Source organism: Carassius carassius, chromosome 19 (genome assembly GCF_963082965.1).
Source record: "Carassius carassius chromosome 19, fCarCar2.1, whole genome shotgun sequence".
Taxonomy (NCBI): Eukaryota; Metazoa; Chordata; class Actinopteri; order Cypriniformes; family Cyprinidae; genus Carassius; species Carassius carassius.
In genome coordinates, this window is record NC_081773.1 from 20,451,798 (window position 1) to 20,470,051 (window position 18,254).

Sequence of the window (18,254 nt, forward strand, 5' to 3'; positions counted from 1 at the left end):
TATGTATCCTAAATACGCACAGTGTTTCTATATAATTAAAAAATGACCTGTTCACGAGTGATATATTTACCTTTACATATATAAAGCATTTGAAATTGAAATAAACACGTGCTAAACAAGTGAATAAAAATCAACGTGGATATAAAAGTGTCAACCAGAAATAGAAGAAACGTTCTTCAGTACAAAGTGGAAGATTATAAAAGATCAGAACATAATAAAAATACGTATTTTTGACACGGTGTGCAAAGAGACGGCTACATCTCGCGATATTTCGGTCTCCGTGACGTCTTCCCTCCGTTCGCTGGTCCAATGGCATTTAGCCTGAAGCAAACAGCCATAGCGCACACACACTGGGCTGCCATCAGCACAGCAGGCAGAACACACAGACATCGCGAAAGAAACTTCACGTTTTGGGGTTTATTTTGCCAATACAAGGGCTGAAGGGGGATAACTTACACGTAAACATTTCCTTCTTTTTCCCTTACGGTGGTCTTGGCACAAAAAAGCCCTTGGAGAAGGACAGGACTACAAAAGGAGCAAGTGACGTCGTTATAAAAGGAGACTTGGCTGAAATCCTTTACACAACAAAGAAACAGCTTCTCAGAAATAAAGGAGTAATCCTCACTTATTCTCTTTAGTTATGAGTCATGTGGTCGTCGACGGTTCACACGGTCTAGACCAGCAGGTAGGTTGTGAAAAATGTGTTTAAAAACGCGAGCTCCGTAATCGCTTTGACACGCAGACTAACGCTACGCGTTTTAAAACCTAGTGAGCTGCCTTTATATACAGCATTCTTAGCGTTGCGCTGCCTCAGAAATGCTGTCAAGTAAGGCACTTCGATAGGTGTTGAGACACAGCCGCAGTTCCTCGTGTTCTAATCTTTTCCTTCATTGAAATTATAAAATTTAAGAGATAACTTGCAGTATGACCACAATTATGTTCTGTTATCCACATTTTGGAGTTTAAAGTGTTGTTTGATGCATAGCCGACGCCTTCTGTTTACGTTATCTCTTAAGATTATTTTCCGCATTTCGACTTACCAGAATCAACATCAGCGTTTCAACTTTTTTTCCGTCATCGTAACCCTAAATATAGTTTCTATTAGTTATGTGACCGCTTTAGAATCGTTAGTCTTTTTAGAGATGGGTAAAGTTAATGTAAAAAAAAAAAGCATAACGTCGAAATATGTCGGACGTTGGAGTCTGCGGCCTGTTTACCTTGAAGCCTTTAAATTTGATAAGATTGAATAATTTTGTGAATTACGGGCGGATGATGGTTTTAGTGAGTTTTATTTATTAAGCAATTTGTAGATGAGTAACCATATCACCAATTCGAAGTGTTTCGTGGTTTCATGACCACAGGCTTTAGGCTTGATGGGGCCATGAAGACTTGTAAGACATTTCTGGCAGGCGTTTTGAAATTTGATGAACCAATTTAATGTTAGTGTAAAGGCTCTAAATGAGTTGATGTATTTTATACAGTTGTCAAATATAAAGGGCTACACAGACTGTCTTAATTTCATGTGACATTATTTACATAGCTGATGTAAACAGTCACGTGATCAGTTCTTTAATTACACTTTATCCCTCTGAAAGATGTTCGTGACGAAGCATTTTAAAACTTTCAAAATTGATAGTTAATGAAGTTGCCTACATATAAAGTTTAAAATTTTAAGATTTGTCAGTGGTCACAACTGTCATTGTTTGCACAACCCTAATGTTGTTGTGAAGTTGTTTGACTTTCTTCAAAAGCTGAAGAATTGTGATTCCAGGTAATAACAAAAGCTGTATAGCAGATGTTTTACTTAATTTTTATGAAAAAAAAGATAAAGGTGATTGAGGTTAAACATCTCCTTTTGTGTTGTTTGAAGAAAAGTAATGGAGGTTTGGAATTCCTCTCTGGCTCAGTACTGTTTTCTGTTTAGACTATGTGGCATGCATATATTTGTAGGTGGTAGTGTACTAAATGTGGCCCACTTTGCTCTTTCTGTCTTTCAGCTTGCTGTCTTAGACTTGAACCCAGCTGATGGACAGTGTCCTGGCTCTGGTCGTAAGTGATTTATCTAATTTAGTGCTTTTACCACATTCAGATTGAATGCTTAAACATCCTCCGCATAGTATTTTTTTCTATTTGCACTTATTTTTTTTCTTTTTTAGGGAAGTTTAAAGTGCACATTTTAAATGCAAGTTTATAAAATAAAAAAAATATATATATTTATTTTTACTTTCAGGGCGTTACATTCCTCCTCATTTGAGAAACAAAGAAGCATCCAAAAATGGTATGTTATACTTGTTTAAATTACAAACGGGTAAAATGCTAAATTGTTTTATAAAATGGGAAATTTGCAGATGCATGCACATTTGGCAAATATTTAGGTTTTGAAATATGGGTTTTGGCCTTCTGAGTGAAAAATTTCGGATTGGCGCTTTTAAGATTTTCTTGGATGTCTACGATTCAATAACTGTCATGTGAAAATACATCTTGACGACAGACAAAAACACTGAACGAAAAAAAAAGTTTCTTTTGAGACTTTTTATTTTTATTTTTTTTTTTATAAATCATTTGCCATTTCAATTGACATGAGCAACTTCATTTCATCGCTTAAGAATGATCACTAGATCTATCTTGAAGTTAATGCTTTATGATCAATTGTTGAGTTTTTCTGCACTTTGACTTCATGTTTTTTCACAGCAGGAAATGTTTATTCCTCTGGTAGACAGAGCGGTTATTCAGTGGCACCAGTACAGAGCTGTAAGTCTTGGTCAGGTTCTTCTGAAGGTGCTTTGCTTCCAAGATGCATGAAATTTAATTCCATGCCTTCAGAGCCAGTACTTTGTGGCCAGACGTTTAAAGTCAGTTTTCAGAGTGTTGAGTGAACCTCACACTTTATGAAACTGAAGGAGCCATTTCTGAGTCCACAAAGCTTTTGTGGCTTTGTCCGGCTGCTCCCTGTGTTTACCCGGCAGCTGCAGTTGCTTGCATTTCTCTCCTTTCTTCTCTTTTCTAATTGGCTCTCTAAATGTGAACAAATAGGAAAGAGGCTTGTATGCAATATCGTGTGCACAAACACTCCTTTGAATGCTTTTAAGTATTTCGCCATCTTCTGACAATGTGAAACCGTTTCTCAAGTTTCTCCCAAACAGTATCCTCAGAGTTGGCACCCTGAGGGAAACCAAAGACATAGGCATAACTTTCCAACTGGATGGAATGACTTTAGGACCGGTAACTATTCAAAACGACCTGATTTGCTCTTATGCTCCTCCGTTGTGAAGGAATGGGTGTCTTTTAAGTGCCCTGTGCCTCTGCTTAGGGTCCCAGAGATATCCATACCAGGAGCTCTCATTTTATCACACCGACACTAGTGGCTGGCCAGACAGATGTGGTATATCTTTATGCATGTGACCTCTGCATCATCCCTCTGTTCTGCTGGCTGCTCTCTGTGACATCAGTGCATTTTAACTAGACCCTTGAGCTGAAGTTTGTGAACTTTCCTCGAGACTATGTTCTAATGCTATGTGTCAATAGCATGCTTAAAGGGTCAGTTCACCCAAAAATGAAAATTAGGCTGCGTTTCACTCACCCTCGAGGCATCCTAGGTGAATATGTCTTTCTTTTTTAAGAGAAAATCCAGTCGGAGTTATATAAAAAATAGTCCTGGCTATTCCAAGCTCTATTATTGCATCTATCTATCTATCATCCCGGGGAGTGAATAAAGACCTCCCGTAGCAAAGCTATGCATAAAGGAGGCCTTCATGTATCTCCCCCCCCCGGGGGCCTTGAGGCACGTTTTAATATGGATGCACACGCTTTATTTGACCACTTGTAGACTGATCAAATAACACCTGCTGATTGCAATGATAGAGCTTGAAATAGCCAGGCCAATTTATATAACTTCGACTGGATTCGTCTGTAAGAAGAAAGGCATATACAACTAGGATGCTTCGAGGGTGAGTAAAACACAAGCTAATTATCATTTTTGGGTGAACTGATCCTTTAATTGTGTTGATTTTTTAAATCAAGTGATGGATTTTTAAGTGATGCATATGTTAACAGCTCTAACTATACCACTACATATTTGTTCACTCCAGTTAGCAAGATCAACTGATCTGAGCTTTGACGTTTTGCTGCTGCCACATCAATTGTTTGGATTCATACTTGCCAAGAGACACCATGTCTAACTCCTGATGCATTTTTTATTAATTTTTTCTTCTCAAACAACTTGTTTGTTGTTTACTTTGACATCTATTGCATTTACTGCCTGCCACAGTTGTTATTTTTGATGATTCCTCATCAAATGTTTGACAGTATGCCTTGGCTTTCTGATTAGCAAGTAGGTCACCAGTGATTGTGCTCTTTTAAAGTAAGTTTGGAAAGCTAATATTTGTTTGTGTGGTGTAACCACATCTGAGGAAGTCAGATATGCAAGTTATTTGTGTTTTGCCCTGTTTTTGTTCACTGGAGTAATGAAGAGTGGGGTATGCATGAGCGCAGTCCAGGCTAATTTCTGTGTGTGTCACTTGCAGCCTCTCCTGCGCGTACCGACAGCAGTTTAGCCACCGACGGAAATGAGGGCGCAGCCAGTGTTATCAGCTGGGCTGATCGCTGTGGTAAATTTGAGTATCAGACCATGGCATGGCTTGGCCTGCTTTTGGTGGTTTTCGGATAGAAAAGGATCACCAGTTTAAATGGTTATTCATCTGTATAGGCTCTAGTGCTTGTAAGATGTTTCTCTTTGTGTGTGTGTGTGTGTGTGTGTGTGTGTGTGTCACAACCTTGTTTGATAAAGTACATTGCTCTATAAACGATCACCTGATGTGATTTTTGGAGTGTGTGTGCTCTTTGATTAAACTGGATTTTTCTCAGAAAGGAATAGTTGGATGAGTCACTGGGATGGCTGAACTGGTTGTTTTTCTTGCACATGGTTTTGTAAACACTAGGAGTGCCAGGTTTGCCCAAAGATGCCCATTGTTCTGTCTGTTCTATTTTTTTTTTTTTTTTTTTTTTTAAAGCAGTGTCATGAACCTGTCTCTCTGGTTCACCTGACTCACTTGAATTGTTCTATTTGTTGCCGTAGGAGCAAATAGCTTACTGGCTTTTTCACATCTACCACTCATTCAACCATTACTGAAACCAGTCTTGGCTTTGAGCTAAGTTGTAAATTAGAGCCATTCCCTCAGTATCCTCACTTACTCTACCTGTCTGTCCCTTTTTGAAAGATTCTCCAGGATGGGACGGCGGTCGTAGCAATGGTTTTGTCAATGGGTACCATGACGGTCGTATGAATGGGACTGCTAACTTCAGCCATGGACTTCCTCGTAATGACAGAGGTGGACGTGGTGGCTTTCGTGGAAATAGGAACGGTGGTTCCTTCAACCAGCCAATGAATAATGCAGGTGAGAGTTTTAAAAGTCTTAGAATTTAAAAAATGATAGAAGAGTGATTTTGTTGTTGTACATGCTTAATCGTCTAACATGATGAAATTGTAGGTTATGGCAGTTATGAGAACAAAGATGGAGGCTGGAACTCTGTGGTAAACAGAGATGCTTACACTAGCTTTGGTGGGCGTTCCGACAGAGGGAAGTCTGCCTTCTTCAATGATAGAGGAGCTGGCTCAAGAGGAAGGTGAGGAAGAGTGCAGTATTGTAACAGCTGTTTTAGAGACCATTGAAATTTCACAGATTTTCAACACTTACAACATTTATTTTAATATGGCAAATTGTAATACTAACCTAACTATTGTGAGTAAAAGGTTCTCAACCTCCCAACTGTGTATGTTTACTTTAGACTGTTAATGAAGGTACATGTCAAGATGGGCATTGTGACATTTGTTTATTTCAGTGTTTAAGTCCAAAAAGTGCTCGGATATGTGATAATCCAGATTCCTCTACTAGTTGAAAAGTTCTGCTGGTTTATCATGTCTGTTTTATCTGTCTTCTGGTGCCTAAATTGACCCCCGTTAAGTGATTCTCAGATTGTTTGGTTTGTTGGTTTTATGCGCTACTTTTCTAAACAGTAGGGTGATTTAATTTAAGCCTGTTAATTCAATATCCTCAGAAGTAATAGATCATATAAAAATTGAGTATTCATTGTGCTGTGCTGTTTCTTAGCAGGTATGAGCGTGGAGGCTTTGGAGGAGGAACGGGAGGGAACAGTCGTTGGGTTGAAGAATCCAGAGATGAAGAGGACTGGTCAAAGCCACTGTCCCCCAACGAGCGTCTAGAACAGTAAGTGGCCCGCTGCTAATCGCACTGTGTGTCCTGTCTCCTGAGTCCATCTGTCTCTGTGATTTAAGCCATTGTTTTGTCCTCTGTCTCCCCCTCCAAACGACAGGGAGCTGTTCTCTGGAGGCAACACTGGGATTAACTTTGAAAAGTATGATGACATTCCTGTGGAGGCCACTGGAACAAACAGTCCTGGGCATATTGAGAGTGTAAGCCTAATAATCATAGTGCCTTGTTGAATCAAGTGGCAAAACAAATAAGGTGGAACCCTGCTAAAGAAACCGATGGATGATGGTTTCTATTTGTCATTCAGTTCCATGATGTGGACATGGGCGAGATCATTATGAGCAACATCAGTCTGACGCGCTACACACGGCCTACTCCTGTTCAAAAGTATGCAATCCCCATCATCAAGGCCAAGAGGGACCTTATGGCCTGTGCTCAAACAGGTGGGTCATTAGACAGTGGACCACTGTGTCTGTCTACCGGGAGATAAATGGTCTTAAATTGCTTGCCGGTTGAACTGTAATGGCAAACTATATTTGCAATTATGTGATGACAAAGATAAAAATGTTTTTGCACAGTTTGACAATGTCAGTAGCTTTAGCTGACTTTAGTAGAAACTGCTAAGACTGCTGATGCTGCATTTATATGTTGTGGGTCATTTACATAATGTAAACACTGACCCCCTGATTAAGTAAATGCTTTTCTGATCGACATGAGTAAAATGAGTAATTGTGAGCCCAAGTTCATGCCAAGAGTTCACTGATAGATCCTTGAACACAGATTTCAAAATGTACCCCTTCCACTTCCTGTCTCAGCAGGCAGGGCTTTGTCAGAATAAACCACATTGTTGTCTAAATTGAATGTGCAAAGTCTGGCTTTGGCTGTCCCATGAGGATGAAACTGCAGTGTGCAGATGTATGAGCAGTGAAGAGCAATGTGCTGCTTCATGTGTGTGCTTCATTCTCTTAGGCTCGGGGAAGACTGCAGCCTTCTTGCTTCCTGTGCTTAGTCAGATCTACACTGATGGACCTGGAGAGGCACTGCAGGCCACCAAAGCCAGCACCCAGGTTACTATACATTACTTTGTTGAACAGAAGTTGTGCATGGAGTCTGACGGAAACAATTTCTGCTTCTGTCATGAAAGCCTTTTGTTTTGGTCTTTCTCAAGCAGGAGAATGGGAAGTACTTCCGTCGTAAGCAGTATCCCATCTCTCTGGTTCTGGCTCCAACCAGGGAACTTGCTCTTCAGATTTATGATGAGGCCAGAAAGGTATGTTTCTGGTGAACCTACTATAGGTTAGCAAAAACTGGTTTAAATTCAGCTCGTCTCAACACAGTTTGTTGTTGTCATCTGCAGTTCTCTTACCGCTCCAGAGTGCGCCCGTGTGTGGTGTACGGAGGCGCAGATATAGGGCAGCAGATCCGTGATTTGGAAAGAGGCTGTCACCTGCTAGTGGCCACACCGGGTCGTCTGGTAGACATGATGGAGCGGGGCAAGATTGGCCTAGACTACTGCAAGTAAGTAAATCTAGTAGCAGAAAGATTGTTGGTTTTCTTTGGCCTCAAATACGAGTTAATTCAGAAAAATGTATACATTCTGTGTAGATACCTGGTGTTGGACGAGGCAGACAGAATGCTGGATATGGGTTTTGAACCCCAGATCCGACGTATTGTGGAGCAGGACACCATGCCTCCTAAAGGTGCTCGCCAGACCATGATGTTCAGTGCCACCTTCCCAAAAGAGATCCAGGTATGCACACGTGAGTCACTGTGAATTTAACTAAAATTTTTGATCACAATGAAGAACTGCATCTGTACCTTTTTATATTTTAAGATTCTGGCTCGTGACTTTCTGGAGGAGTACATCTTCCTGGCTGTAGGTCGTGTGGGCTCCACCTCAGAGAATATCACCCAGAAGGTGGTTTGGGTGGAAGAAAATGACAAGCGCTCCTTCCTTCTTGACCTGCTTAATGCAACAGGTAAATCTCCTTCCACTGGCCACTGTTTTAAAATGTCATCGGGTCATTAATAGCTTGTTGCAGGAATGACCGATTCTGTCAACTCAGACTGATGATATATGTGGGTGTATAGATTTTATTGTATTGTAGCACTGGATTTTAAAACTTATACCATGAATGGAGTTGTATACATTGCATCGGCCTCAGTTATGGCAATGCACATCTCTACCATGTATAGCCAACAATATGATGCGTTGTTTCATAAGATTGATAAAGCAGCTACCGATGAGATGTGATTCACCCCATTACAATGCAGTGCAATCCGATTTTGATTCAATGCAATGGAAAAAAAATATGATGCTATATAATTCAATATGGTAAAGTTCACATTTGTTTGTTTAGTTCAGACAGACAAAGTGTGAAATAATTTAAGTGCCTTCTGACTTCTAACGCCTCAGTCTCCGTAGTGTTGTGACATGTCATATTTACATAGCAGCAGTGATGATATAATGCACTTGAGAAACCGTTTAGAGAGGAGAAATCAATCTACATAAAAAGGGCCCAAATTATTGCCCACGTACAAATATAAATAATAATACCTTTTAAAATCATCTTAAATCTCTTTTTGAAACCATTTTTAAAATGTGACTAAAGAGATAAAGACTGACTTATCATTGTGCTAGTAAACATGGAGAAACAGCGACTGACTGACTTGGTGAAGCTCTCATGTATATCCATAGCAACACAGCTCTGAGAGACTCATGCTTTTAGATGAGTCCTTTTGGTCTGTGTTACCATGCCAACATTATCTAAGCAAAGACTAGCAGAAGGTTGCGGTTTAGTAGCTTAAAAGGAGGGAATGAAGTCACGTAGTGGGACATATTAAATGCAGCGTGTTCTACATTTTCATGCCATTATGGCAAATCTTGACTACGGTAAAGAAGCAAGCTGTGTTTGATATTGCATTGAATGCAGATAATTAAGCTTACAGAAGCATTTCTTAACTTGCAAGATGCTTTTATCCATAGTGACTTATTCTTGTCTTTGTAGGCAAAGACTCTCTCACACTGGTCTTTGTGGAGACTAAGAAGGGTGCTGATGCTCTTGAGGACTTCCTCTACCGCGAAGGCTATGCCTGCACCAGTATCCATGGTGACCGGTCTCAGCGCGATCGTGAGGAGGCTCTCCACCAGTTCCGGTCTGGCCGTTGCCCTATCATGGTTGCAACCGCTGTGAGTAGAGTTTGTGAGTTCACTGGAAGCCTGTGGTTTTCCTCAAGCTTGATTATCTGATTGTGTTTTTGTCTTGATAGGTGGCTGCACGTGGCCTTGACATCTCCAACGTGAAACACGTGATCAATTTTGACTTGCCTAGTGACATTGAGGAATATGTCCACCGCATCGGTCGTACAGGCCGTGTAGGAAACCTTGGTGAGCTTTTGATGTTATTTGCTGAAATATCTTGCATTTCTCGTTTTTGCCAGGAACTCTGTTTGAGAGATTGATTTAATTTCAGGACTGGCCACATCCTTCTTTAATGATAAGAACAGCAACATCACTAAAGATCTACTGGACATCTTGGTGGAGGCCAAACAGGAAGTGCCTTCCTGGCTTGAGAACCTAGCCTATGAGCACCAGCACAAGAGCACCAACCGCGGACGCCCCAAGAGGTACGCAAACATCCAAGCGCTGCAGATCTCCCCAGTGGGTTTGTGTATTTTCCAGGTTCATGACGTTACTCTTCTTCTGCAGATTCTCTGGTGGCTTTGGGGCCAGGGATTACCGCCAGATGGCTGGGGGCAGCAACACTTTCGGCAATCGTGGTGCTCGCAACACTGGTGGCCATGGAGGAAACCGAGGTTTTGGAGGGAATAAGGGTTAGTTTAACTTGAAACCCCATCTTATGATTTGCCACTTATAATCATGCTCAATTAGTTAACTTTAAAATTTATTCTAAACGAATAAACTTACAATAAACAACATTTTTACAGTATTCATTCGCATTTAAAGGAGTCATTAACTGCTAAATCTAAATTCCCTTGATCTATTGAAATAAGAGGTAACCTGAAAGTTTTGAGTTCCTAAACTTACTTGTTAGTCAAACGTATAGACTCATATTAAAGCCAATCTTCTTTATATTAAACCGATCGTTTGATATTTGTTGTTTTGACCTAAATCACAGCAGCGTCCATCTAGGAGGAAATAATTTTCGTTGCTAGCCAATCATAGCAGTGGGCGTTTACCTCTGAGTCTACATTCCGCCTCGCCTAATCATACAGAGCGTTGAGCGTTCATTCAAAAACAGAACAGAAAATAGCCTATTACTTCTAATTGATGTAAAAGTCTTGATAACATAAGAGAACCTGAAAGAACCTGATTTTTCCCATAAAGTGTTTGAGTCAGTGCTGAACTCCTTGTCCGTTTTAGGTGGTTTTGGGAGCTTCGGTGGTGACAGCTACGGGGGCAACTATGGAAACTATGGAGGCAGCTACGCCCAGGTGGACTGGTGGGGCAACTAAATATATGTTTGCCGAACGGAAACCACATGTTATCATAGCCAGATTCTACCCCCTGTGTAGCTTTATGAACTCGGTACATTACACGCTGTGATTCTCTGCCCACATTCTAAAGGGAGCTGATCTGTGGCAAAACCGGAGAAGAATAACAAGGATTCCCACTTGTGTATTTGATCTATTACAGCACCTACGTTTCTGACTTTTCTTTGTTAAAAAAAGAGGATCATTTGTATGTAAATGTACTGTGCCTTTTTGAATATAGACAGGAATTTAGTTTTGTTAATTTCATCGAGTGAACTTGGGCCAAGAGCTTAATTTTGTTTTAGGTTTTTTTTTCTGTAAAGGCATTTGAAAGCTTGTACTTAATCAAACCTTGGCAAATACTGGGATAACGTGACTCAGATAGTCGCTGTTCCATTTGAACTTCAAATTATCACTGATGTCACAAAGCCAACAATACAAGCCACAAAGTATAACACATCACAGGCGCTTTGCAGAAGAACTCTGTGAAGCATCTGTGTCGCAAGCGACAAATCGGTCTGACTTCCTTTTGTTTTGCTCACTCTGTCCTGGAGAAGACACCTCTTTAGGGATATGGTTGTCTTGAAAAGGCCATTCCAGTTGTGATATTCATGACGAAATATTGGAAACACGCAGTGTTTGAAAATTCCAAATACTGGAACTTCTTACTCCACTTGTTTTAATTGACTTGACAGTGTTATGGCAGCTAGTAAGAACCACATGCTAGCCAATCTAAGTGGGCAGCATTTTTTGTTAACTACTGCTATTCTTTCTCGAAACAACATTTTAGAGAAGCAGATGCCATTTATTGAAAAACTCCAAGGTTTTTTGATAAAATGTTTCTTTACAAATATCAGCAAAACAAAAAATGCCTGCCATCCTAAAAGTGAAGTTCAAATGGCTACAAACGGACCACAGAACCAAAGCGGCCGTGCCTTCGCTTCATGACCGCTTTGGTCACATACGCATGCTAGTGTTTTGTTTTTTGGTCAAGGAGAGAAGACGAATGAATTGTTGAAGGCTTTCTTTTAATACAAACGTCCTCTCTTTTCAAGCTGCGCAGCAGGCATGGCTCCCTTTTTCATAGGTAGAGGCAGTGAGAGAGTTCAATTTGAGGTACTGGCGGATCCCAACCGAGGGTTTGTTTTGCGTTGGGCCTGATGTGAGTGCACTTAGACAGGCCACCATTTTAGCTTGTGTATCCAGGAATACGAATGCTGTCAGCTCCTGAAATTCATCAGGTTAGATGTGAACTTAAACCACTGGCTGAGGAGCCAGTTTTCTGCTTCGGACAGAAGCGGTCGACTGGAGGAGAAATAAGGCATTTATTGCAAGTGCAATAGATTTTCTTCTCAAGTGAGTAGTGCCTTGACTTTTTTTTAATTTTTCTTGTGATGAATTCAAGCAGATGCACTGACAGTATTGAGAACTTCGAGTTGAATGGTGCTACTTTAGTTAGTCTAGGCCCGTGTACGTTGTGCCCATCAAGTTTTACAAAGTTCTTTTATTGCACATTTCAAGTTTTATATATACAGTGCGTGTCTTGAGTGCATGTCCTCACGCTTCCAAATATTGTGTCGGGAGACCGGAGAGATGCAGCTCGTTTACAAAAGGGGAAGGGTTCTCACTATTTACCAGGATTTATTTGGGACCAGGGCGATCAGCAGTGGGGAATTTAGCTATTTGCACACAGATTTCTAGATTCTACTTTTGCTGCTAGTTTTGTGTAATTTATTAAGCATTTTTTTGAGAAATATTTATTTTTATAAGCCTCAAAGTGATTCTTTGAAAGTTTCAAGTAACTTGACCAAAAGACAATACCTGAACACTGGCACTTGAATGTTGAATGTCACCTGTATGCGTGGAAAATTTCTGTATTTCGGGGGAGCGTGAGCTTTTTAATGTTTCAGACGTAATGGACTTGGTCAGTTTCCACAGCTGTTAAAGGTCTAACGGCAACACGTCGCTATGGAATTACCAATTGGCTTTCAAAATTGGAAACGGGGGAGGGGCGGTTGGGGAGGGTGGGGGAAAATGCCAAGGTTTGGATTCAAAAGCATTAAAAAAAGTTGAACTAAACTAACAAAACTGAAGTATCAGTGCAAAAACTGTCCAGATTCTCCAAATGTGTGCTTTTTTCTGTCCTACAGATTGGCATTGGTTCTGTTGAAGTTTTGTTTCTGTCAATGTCTGGCACATGACAACCTTGTGGTTGATTTCTATTGTATTTACATATACGGCGACTCTGGTATTAGTCCGCTCAGGAGAAGCTGCAGGTATCCATGCTAGCAATAAGTCTTAAAGTGTGTTGGAAACGCTGAAATCACATCCCCTGCCCTCCATTCAGATGGAAATAGGAGAATAGTTGGCTCCCAGAGAGGACACCAGAGCTCCTTAGATTTAGGATTTGCTTTGTCGTAGCTTCTAGGCTCTGCACTGCATGAGATGACTCGGCTGTGCATTTATTGTATGATTTTACCAAAATAAAACGTTTCTGATGCAAATTCCTTAGAATCAAGCATGGTTTCTAAAGTGTTTGATGTAGCAGAACTTCGGTCAAACGTTTGTAACGGCAGATCTTACTGTGATCTAAAATCAAAATGTTTCATTTACAAAATAGAAACTCATTCTTTACTTGGTGTCCCTTGTTTTATTTCCTCTGCTTACAGTGGGTCACACTGCGTTTGCTGGTCACTGCTGAGTAATTAAAAATAAAGTGTATTACTACTATCAAAGTGGTAAATGACTAGACTGATTTATACAGCCTGGCAATTTCCAGTCAATGTAAGATTACTCAAATTATTAAATGAAGCATTCTTCCCAAAATTGGTAGGTAGTAGTTCTAACATCAGATATGTCAGGATAAACTGTGCCAGTGGCTAAACTAAACTCATGGTGTTAAAATGAAATTATAAATGAAACACCCCAAAGCACCAGTTTTTTCACTATTCAAATATTCTAAACTTGCATGTGGTGTTTTTTTTTTTTTTTTTTGCATATTTTTAAGAAAATGGGAATAATATACAGGAAAATAAGAGTCTGGTACTAGACAGTGGTTTTTTTTTTTTTTTTTTGCACATTTTATTTTTGTGCATTATTAACATTCTCATTTTTGGTAAATTATGTTCACCAATAATTCCTCTTAAACATAACACCGCTGAAGCCTGATGACTCTTGTATTAAAAGAAAGAAAAAGCTTTCTATACTCCTAAATTATAATTGCACGGTAGATTTATTTCAGTTTTTCTCTTTCCCAACTGCAAAGTGACCTCACTGTTCCCTGACATGAAACCCAGGTGGTAGAAGGATCTCTAATGAAAGTTGTTAACATACTTGCAGATGTTTCCTGAGACATTTACATTGTTCCAGTATCTCATGGCCTCCGGTTTATATAAGGAGATTGGAGCTTGTAATCTGTATGTACTATTGAGTCCCGGCGGGTCATTTCTACTCGCTATGATTTCAGAGTACTGCTTTAAACACTTATAATCCCAGGATTTTTCTGCCATTAAGTGATGGCTTTCTGAAAGGGAGTGCTGATGTTAGTGGATGTGTGCACACATACAAACACAAACTGAGCGATAGCACCTTTAATCCTTTCATATTTTCAGTTGGAGTGAAGCAGTACATACACATACAGTCGTGGTGGGCAAACTTGTGGATGTACTTTGATTAGTTGTCAGTGCAGGAGAAACTTTTCTAAACATGCTCGACAGGTAAGTAGGTTGGGACTAATGCTGATGTTTTATAATCATTAAACAGTTATTTTTTATTATTTATGTAATGTATTTAATAAAATGTTCCGTCTTCTATTGGTAATGAGATGTTCAACAAATGCCATTTAAAAAATCCACAGTTGAAAGGACCAGCGATGTGTTCCATCATTATTGCTGGTAAGTTTGTGTATTTTTGCTCTCTTATGTTTCTTGGTGTAATCAGTTTGGTGTATTTTGTATAAGAGCAGTTGATATTAAACCAGGCTATGCTGAAAAAGTCAATTTTGAGAACATTATATTAAAGCATGGTTCCAATGCGCTCCTGAAATACAGTGTCTCTAATGGTACAAATTGAAGGAAACAACTTGTGTTTGTGTAATCTCTAATCTGCCCTTTCTTAATCAGCGTAATTTCAGTGTCCAGAGCAGATGCAGGACAGAGGGAGGCCACACATTAAATTATTCTTCCAGTCTCTGATTGTGCTCTCTGTAATCTTCTCATAACTGCTGGGAGGACGAGCACGACTCATTTGCAAAGTGATTGCTTCTGCTGCATGACTAGCATTTTGTTTCTGTATAATTATAACAGAGTCCTGGAAAATCTATCTGCAAGTTAAATGAAAGGCTATTTGTGTCAAGTAAATATTAGCATTTCTCTGCAATTCATTCATGCAGTTTTAGTGTAAACCTGTGGTGTGTGTGGTATTCAGTACCGATTCATCAGTGTGTCTGTTTACAGTTCAGTGTGATGAATTCTTTCTTAAAATTTGAAAAAAATCAAGTTTTTGATCATGAAAAGGATTCACTTTGTAACCTGGTTTCTTTTTCCAATATGAAATAGTTTGACTTGTTGTCTTCTAGATTGAATATATGTATTTTAGTTAGTTTGAACTGGTCAAGTTCCTGAAAACCTCATTGCCCCCCTACATTCTTTACTCCTCTTTTATGCCATTTACAGTTGTAGTTTTGTTTCCTGAGGATAACCTCAATTGCAAGGTCTAACAACTGGGTGCAACAAAAGTAACAAGTAATCTAAAAAAATGTTTGCCTATTGATTTAAAAAAAAAAAAAAGTTATTGGCCTTAGTGATGTTTAGAACTGTATTTAGAAAGGGATATCCTTGGTAACTGGTCAAATGTGAACATTCACACCATGTTTAAAAAAATATTCATTTGCATGTTTACATTTAACTGTGTGCATGCGTTCATGGGTGTCTGGTATTTATCATGTTATGAAGACCAAATGGCCATTTTTTAGGTACCCATGAGGGGTAGGTTTACAGTTTGTCCAGTATAAAAACACAGTGTGTGTGTGTGTGTTTAAAACATGGTTAATTTATATCTATGATTAGTGTTACATTTTTAAACAATGTTTGAGTGAATGTTGAAATATCAACACTTTTTGAGAATGACTCACATGCCATGTTGACTCATTTTGTTTGAATTATTTCAGAACAACGCTTTCATGAATATACTGACAAGATGACAGTTTGTCTAGTTGCATATTGTGGTTAAATGTCAACCTCTAACACATCTCTTTCCCTAATCTTCTCTTCTCCTCTGCAGTGTATTTCCTCCTCTTCCTCCTCCCCCCTCATGCTCTGGTCCTGTGGTCCTGCACTCGCTCTTGCCCTCCCAGCTGCACATGTACCCAGGAGAAGAGCTGCAGCGTCCTGTGTGACCACGTCAGCATGATGGACCTGCCCAAAGAGTTCCCCTGCGAGGCGTCCTCCATCAACCTGGACAAGAACAGCATCAAGTTTCTGTCCGAGCGAGCCTTTGGCACCCTGCCTTCACTCAAGACGCTCTCGCTCAACCACAACAACATCTCCTTCATAACGCCGGGAGCATTTAAAGGGTTGCCCAACTTGCTGGAGCTCAAGTTGGCCCACAACGAGTACATCCGCTACCTGCACACTCGCTCCTTCACGGCACTCAAGCGCTTGGTGCGTCTGGACCTCTCCGACTGTAACCTGTTCAGCATGCCAGACCGCATCTTCCTGGAGCAAATCTCCCTGAAGGAACTGCTGTGCTTCCAGAACAACTTTCGACGTGTTCCTGGTGCCCTAAGGGGGATGGAAAACCTCACACACGTTTACTTGGAGCGAAACAAGATCGAAGCGGTGGCCTACAACTCTTTGTTGGGCCTAACCAACCTCAAGTACCTGAACTTACAGGAGAATCGCATAAACGTGATACACGATGAGGCCTTCAAAGATCTAGTGCGTCTGGAGAACTTCTACCTGAACGATAATCTGTTAGTCGACTTGCCCCAGCAGGCTTTCAAGGGCTTAAGCAACTTAAAAATGTTGAATCTGGGTGGGAACATGTTGACCAATGTCTCCAAAGCATGGTTCAGTGACCTGGTGGAGCTGGAGGTGCTGTACCTGGATCGAAACCGGCTGTCCTATATTGAGGAGGGAGCCTTTGAGAACTTGACGAGCCTCATCACGCTGCACCTCAACAGCAACAACCTGACATCTCTGCCCTTCTCCGTCTTCCAGCCCATCTATTTAATCGGCCGCCTGTATCTGTTTCGAAACCCCTGGGAGTGTACCTGCGACCTGGAGTGGTTGAGGGAGTGGATGGAGAGTTATAAGTTGGTGAGGGACATTCCTTGTGCATCTCCGTCTTCTGTGGCCGGCTTGGACCTGAGTGAAGTTGTCTTTGCTCACCTGAACGGCACCTGTCTGGATCCCCCGGAGCTCAACCTGACCACAACTCTTCCTGAGAATTCCACCATGGAGAACAAGTTCAACAGCTTCATCTCCAAACTTCTAGAGCAGGAATTGAGGGAGGAGATGGTCAACATCACGGATGGTCTGAGGAACGGCACCCAGCAGGACCCTGCCGAGAGTCGGGTTTCTTCTGGACGTGGACTGTTTGGAGCTCCTCAGTCTGTGTTTCTTCTTGTGATTCTTTTTCAAGTCCAGATTGACTGCATTAATGCCTCTTGAGAGTCTGGTGAATAGCGAAAGGGATTGAAGCGCATCCAAGAGTGGAAGTCATTTTCCAGTATGGGAAATGTTTGGGTTTGGGGCCGTGATGAAACGTTTGATCTATCTTGCCAGAAGCAGTGGGTTTTCTCATGTTGAAAATGAAATGCTGGCAGATATCATGGAGTTGGAGATGATCATCTCTTTAAGTAAATGGAAACTGGTTTTGAAGGGAAAGGAGCATGTTTTCAGCAAATAAGACTGTGAAGGACTTCTGTTTGTTTTGCCAGTGCAAAGGATTGATTGAAGTATAACTGAAGGCTATTTTGTGAGAACTGCAACAAGAGGCGCAAATGTTTTTATATCATATTTTTATCTAGATTTGATTTCAGACATCTTAATGCATCTATAGTATGAATACATTTGTTGTGTTGCGTAACTTTGTAACATTTGTTGTGTAGGAGATTTATCTGATAAAGCTTCTTGCTATCATTTCACCAGATGGCATAACACACTGTCCTCTTTTGTTTGGTTCATTGAACTGGGTAAGTTTCCAGTACTGGAAAATGCATTAGTCCTCCTATTCCATAAAGCTTAAGTGCACTCGGTAACGTAAGCTACTTTATATTGTAACCAAATGGATTGGCTATATCATGGTGTTTTACTGTTATGATCATGTATCTTCACTATACAGAGCACAGTGTGCACAGAAGGATGATTTCATACTCTGAGACAGCAACTTATGAGCTACTAAATATATGAGATTTGTGTAAGAGACCTAGTTATTGTGCTCTGACACTGATTTTTGTTCATGTGTGATTGAGATACTTTGAATAAACAGACCATTACAAAAACACTCAATAAAATGACTCCTAGGTGCAAA

At 40.4% G+C, this 18,254-nt stretch overlaps 2 protein-coding genes across 15 annotated transcripts; both read left to right on the forward strand.

The window, feature by feature from the left end:
- The first annotated feature begins 325 nt into the window (after window positions 1-325).
- ddx3xa (DEAD-box helicase 3 X-linked a) lies at window positions 326-13,355 on the forward strand. 13 transcript variants are annotated; one of them, XM_059500224.1, is made up of 22 exons: window positions 326-685; window positions 1,998-2,049; window positions 2,231-2,278; window positions 2,695-2,751; window positions 3,130-3,222; window positions 3,311-3,382; window positions 4,524-4,607; window positions 5,217-5,393; window positions 5,487-5,622; window positions 6,111-6,224; window positions 6,331-6,430; window positions 6,535-6,670; window positions 7,197-7,294; window positions 7,396-7,497; window positions 7,585-7,745; window positions 7,833-7,977; window positions 8,062-8,206; window positions 9,236-9,417; window positions 9,498-9,615; window positions 9,701-9,854; window positions 9,937-10,061; window positions 10,612-13,355. In XM_059500224.1, the coding sequence occupies exons 1-22, from the start codon at window positions 641-643 to the stop codon at window positions 10,701-10,703; spliced, it is 2,436 nt and encodes an 811-aa protein (XP_059356207.1). In that variant the 5' UTR covers window positions 326-640; the 3' UTR covers window positions 10,704-13,355. The 13 variants fall into 13 exon arrangements, with proteins under 13 accessions (XP_059356207.1, XP_059356198.1, XP_059356200.1 ...); XM_059500215.1 differs by lacking the exon at window positions 4,524-4,607 and having other exon boundaries at window positions 2,692-2,751; window positions 7,399-7,497; XM_059500214.1 differs by lacking the exon at window positions 4,524-4,607 and having other exon boundaries at window positions 328-685; window positions 2,692-2,751; window positions 6,108-6,224.
- An 842-nt stretch (window positions 13,356-14,197) lies between these two features.
- nyx (nyctalopin) lies at window positions 14,198-18,245 on the forward strand. 2 transcript variants are annotated; one of them, XM_059500225.1, is made up of 3 exons: window positions 14,198-14,437; window positions 14,545-14,614; window positions 16,002-18,245. In XM_059500225.1, the coding sequence occupies exons 2-3, from the start codon at window positions 14,545-14,547 to the stop codon at window positions 17,390-17,392; spliced, it is 1,461 nt and encodes a 486-aa protein (XP_059356208.1). In that variant the 5' UTR covers window positions 14,198-14,437; the 3' UTR covers window positions 17,393-18,245. The 2 variants fall into 2 exon arrangements, with proteins under 2 accessions (XP_059356208.1, XP_059356209.1); XM_059500226.1 differs by having other exon boundaries at window positions 14,578-14,614.
- The last annotated feature ends 9 nt before the right edge of the window (window positions 18,246-18,254 follow it).

Bases quoted from the DNA above. Each gene is read 5' to 3' on its own strand.
- ddx3xa (XM_059500224.1), top strand. From the start codon at position 641: ATGAGTCATGTGGTCGTCGACGGTTCACACGGTCTAGACCAGCAG. The intron at 3,383-4,523 runs GTATATCTTTAT...TGTCACTTGCAG, and splicing joins TGGCTGGCCAGACAGATGTG to CCTCTCCTGCGCGTACCGAC. The intron at 8,207-9,235 runs GTAAATCTCCTT...TTGTCTTTGTAG, and splicing joins TGACCTGCTTAATGCAACAG to GCAAAGACTCTCTCACACTG.
- nyx (XM_059500225.1), top strand. From the start codon at position 14,545: ATGTTCAACAAATGCCATTTAAAAAATCCACAGTTGAAAGGACCAGCG. The intron at 14,615-16,001 runs GTAAGTTTGTGT...TCTCCTCTGCAG, and splicing joins GTGTTCCATCATTATTGCTG to TGTATTTCCTCCTCTTCCTC.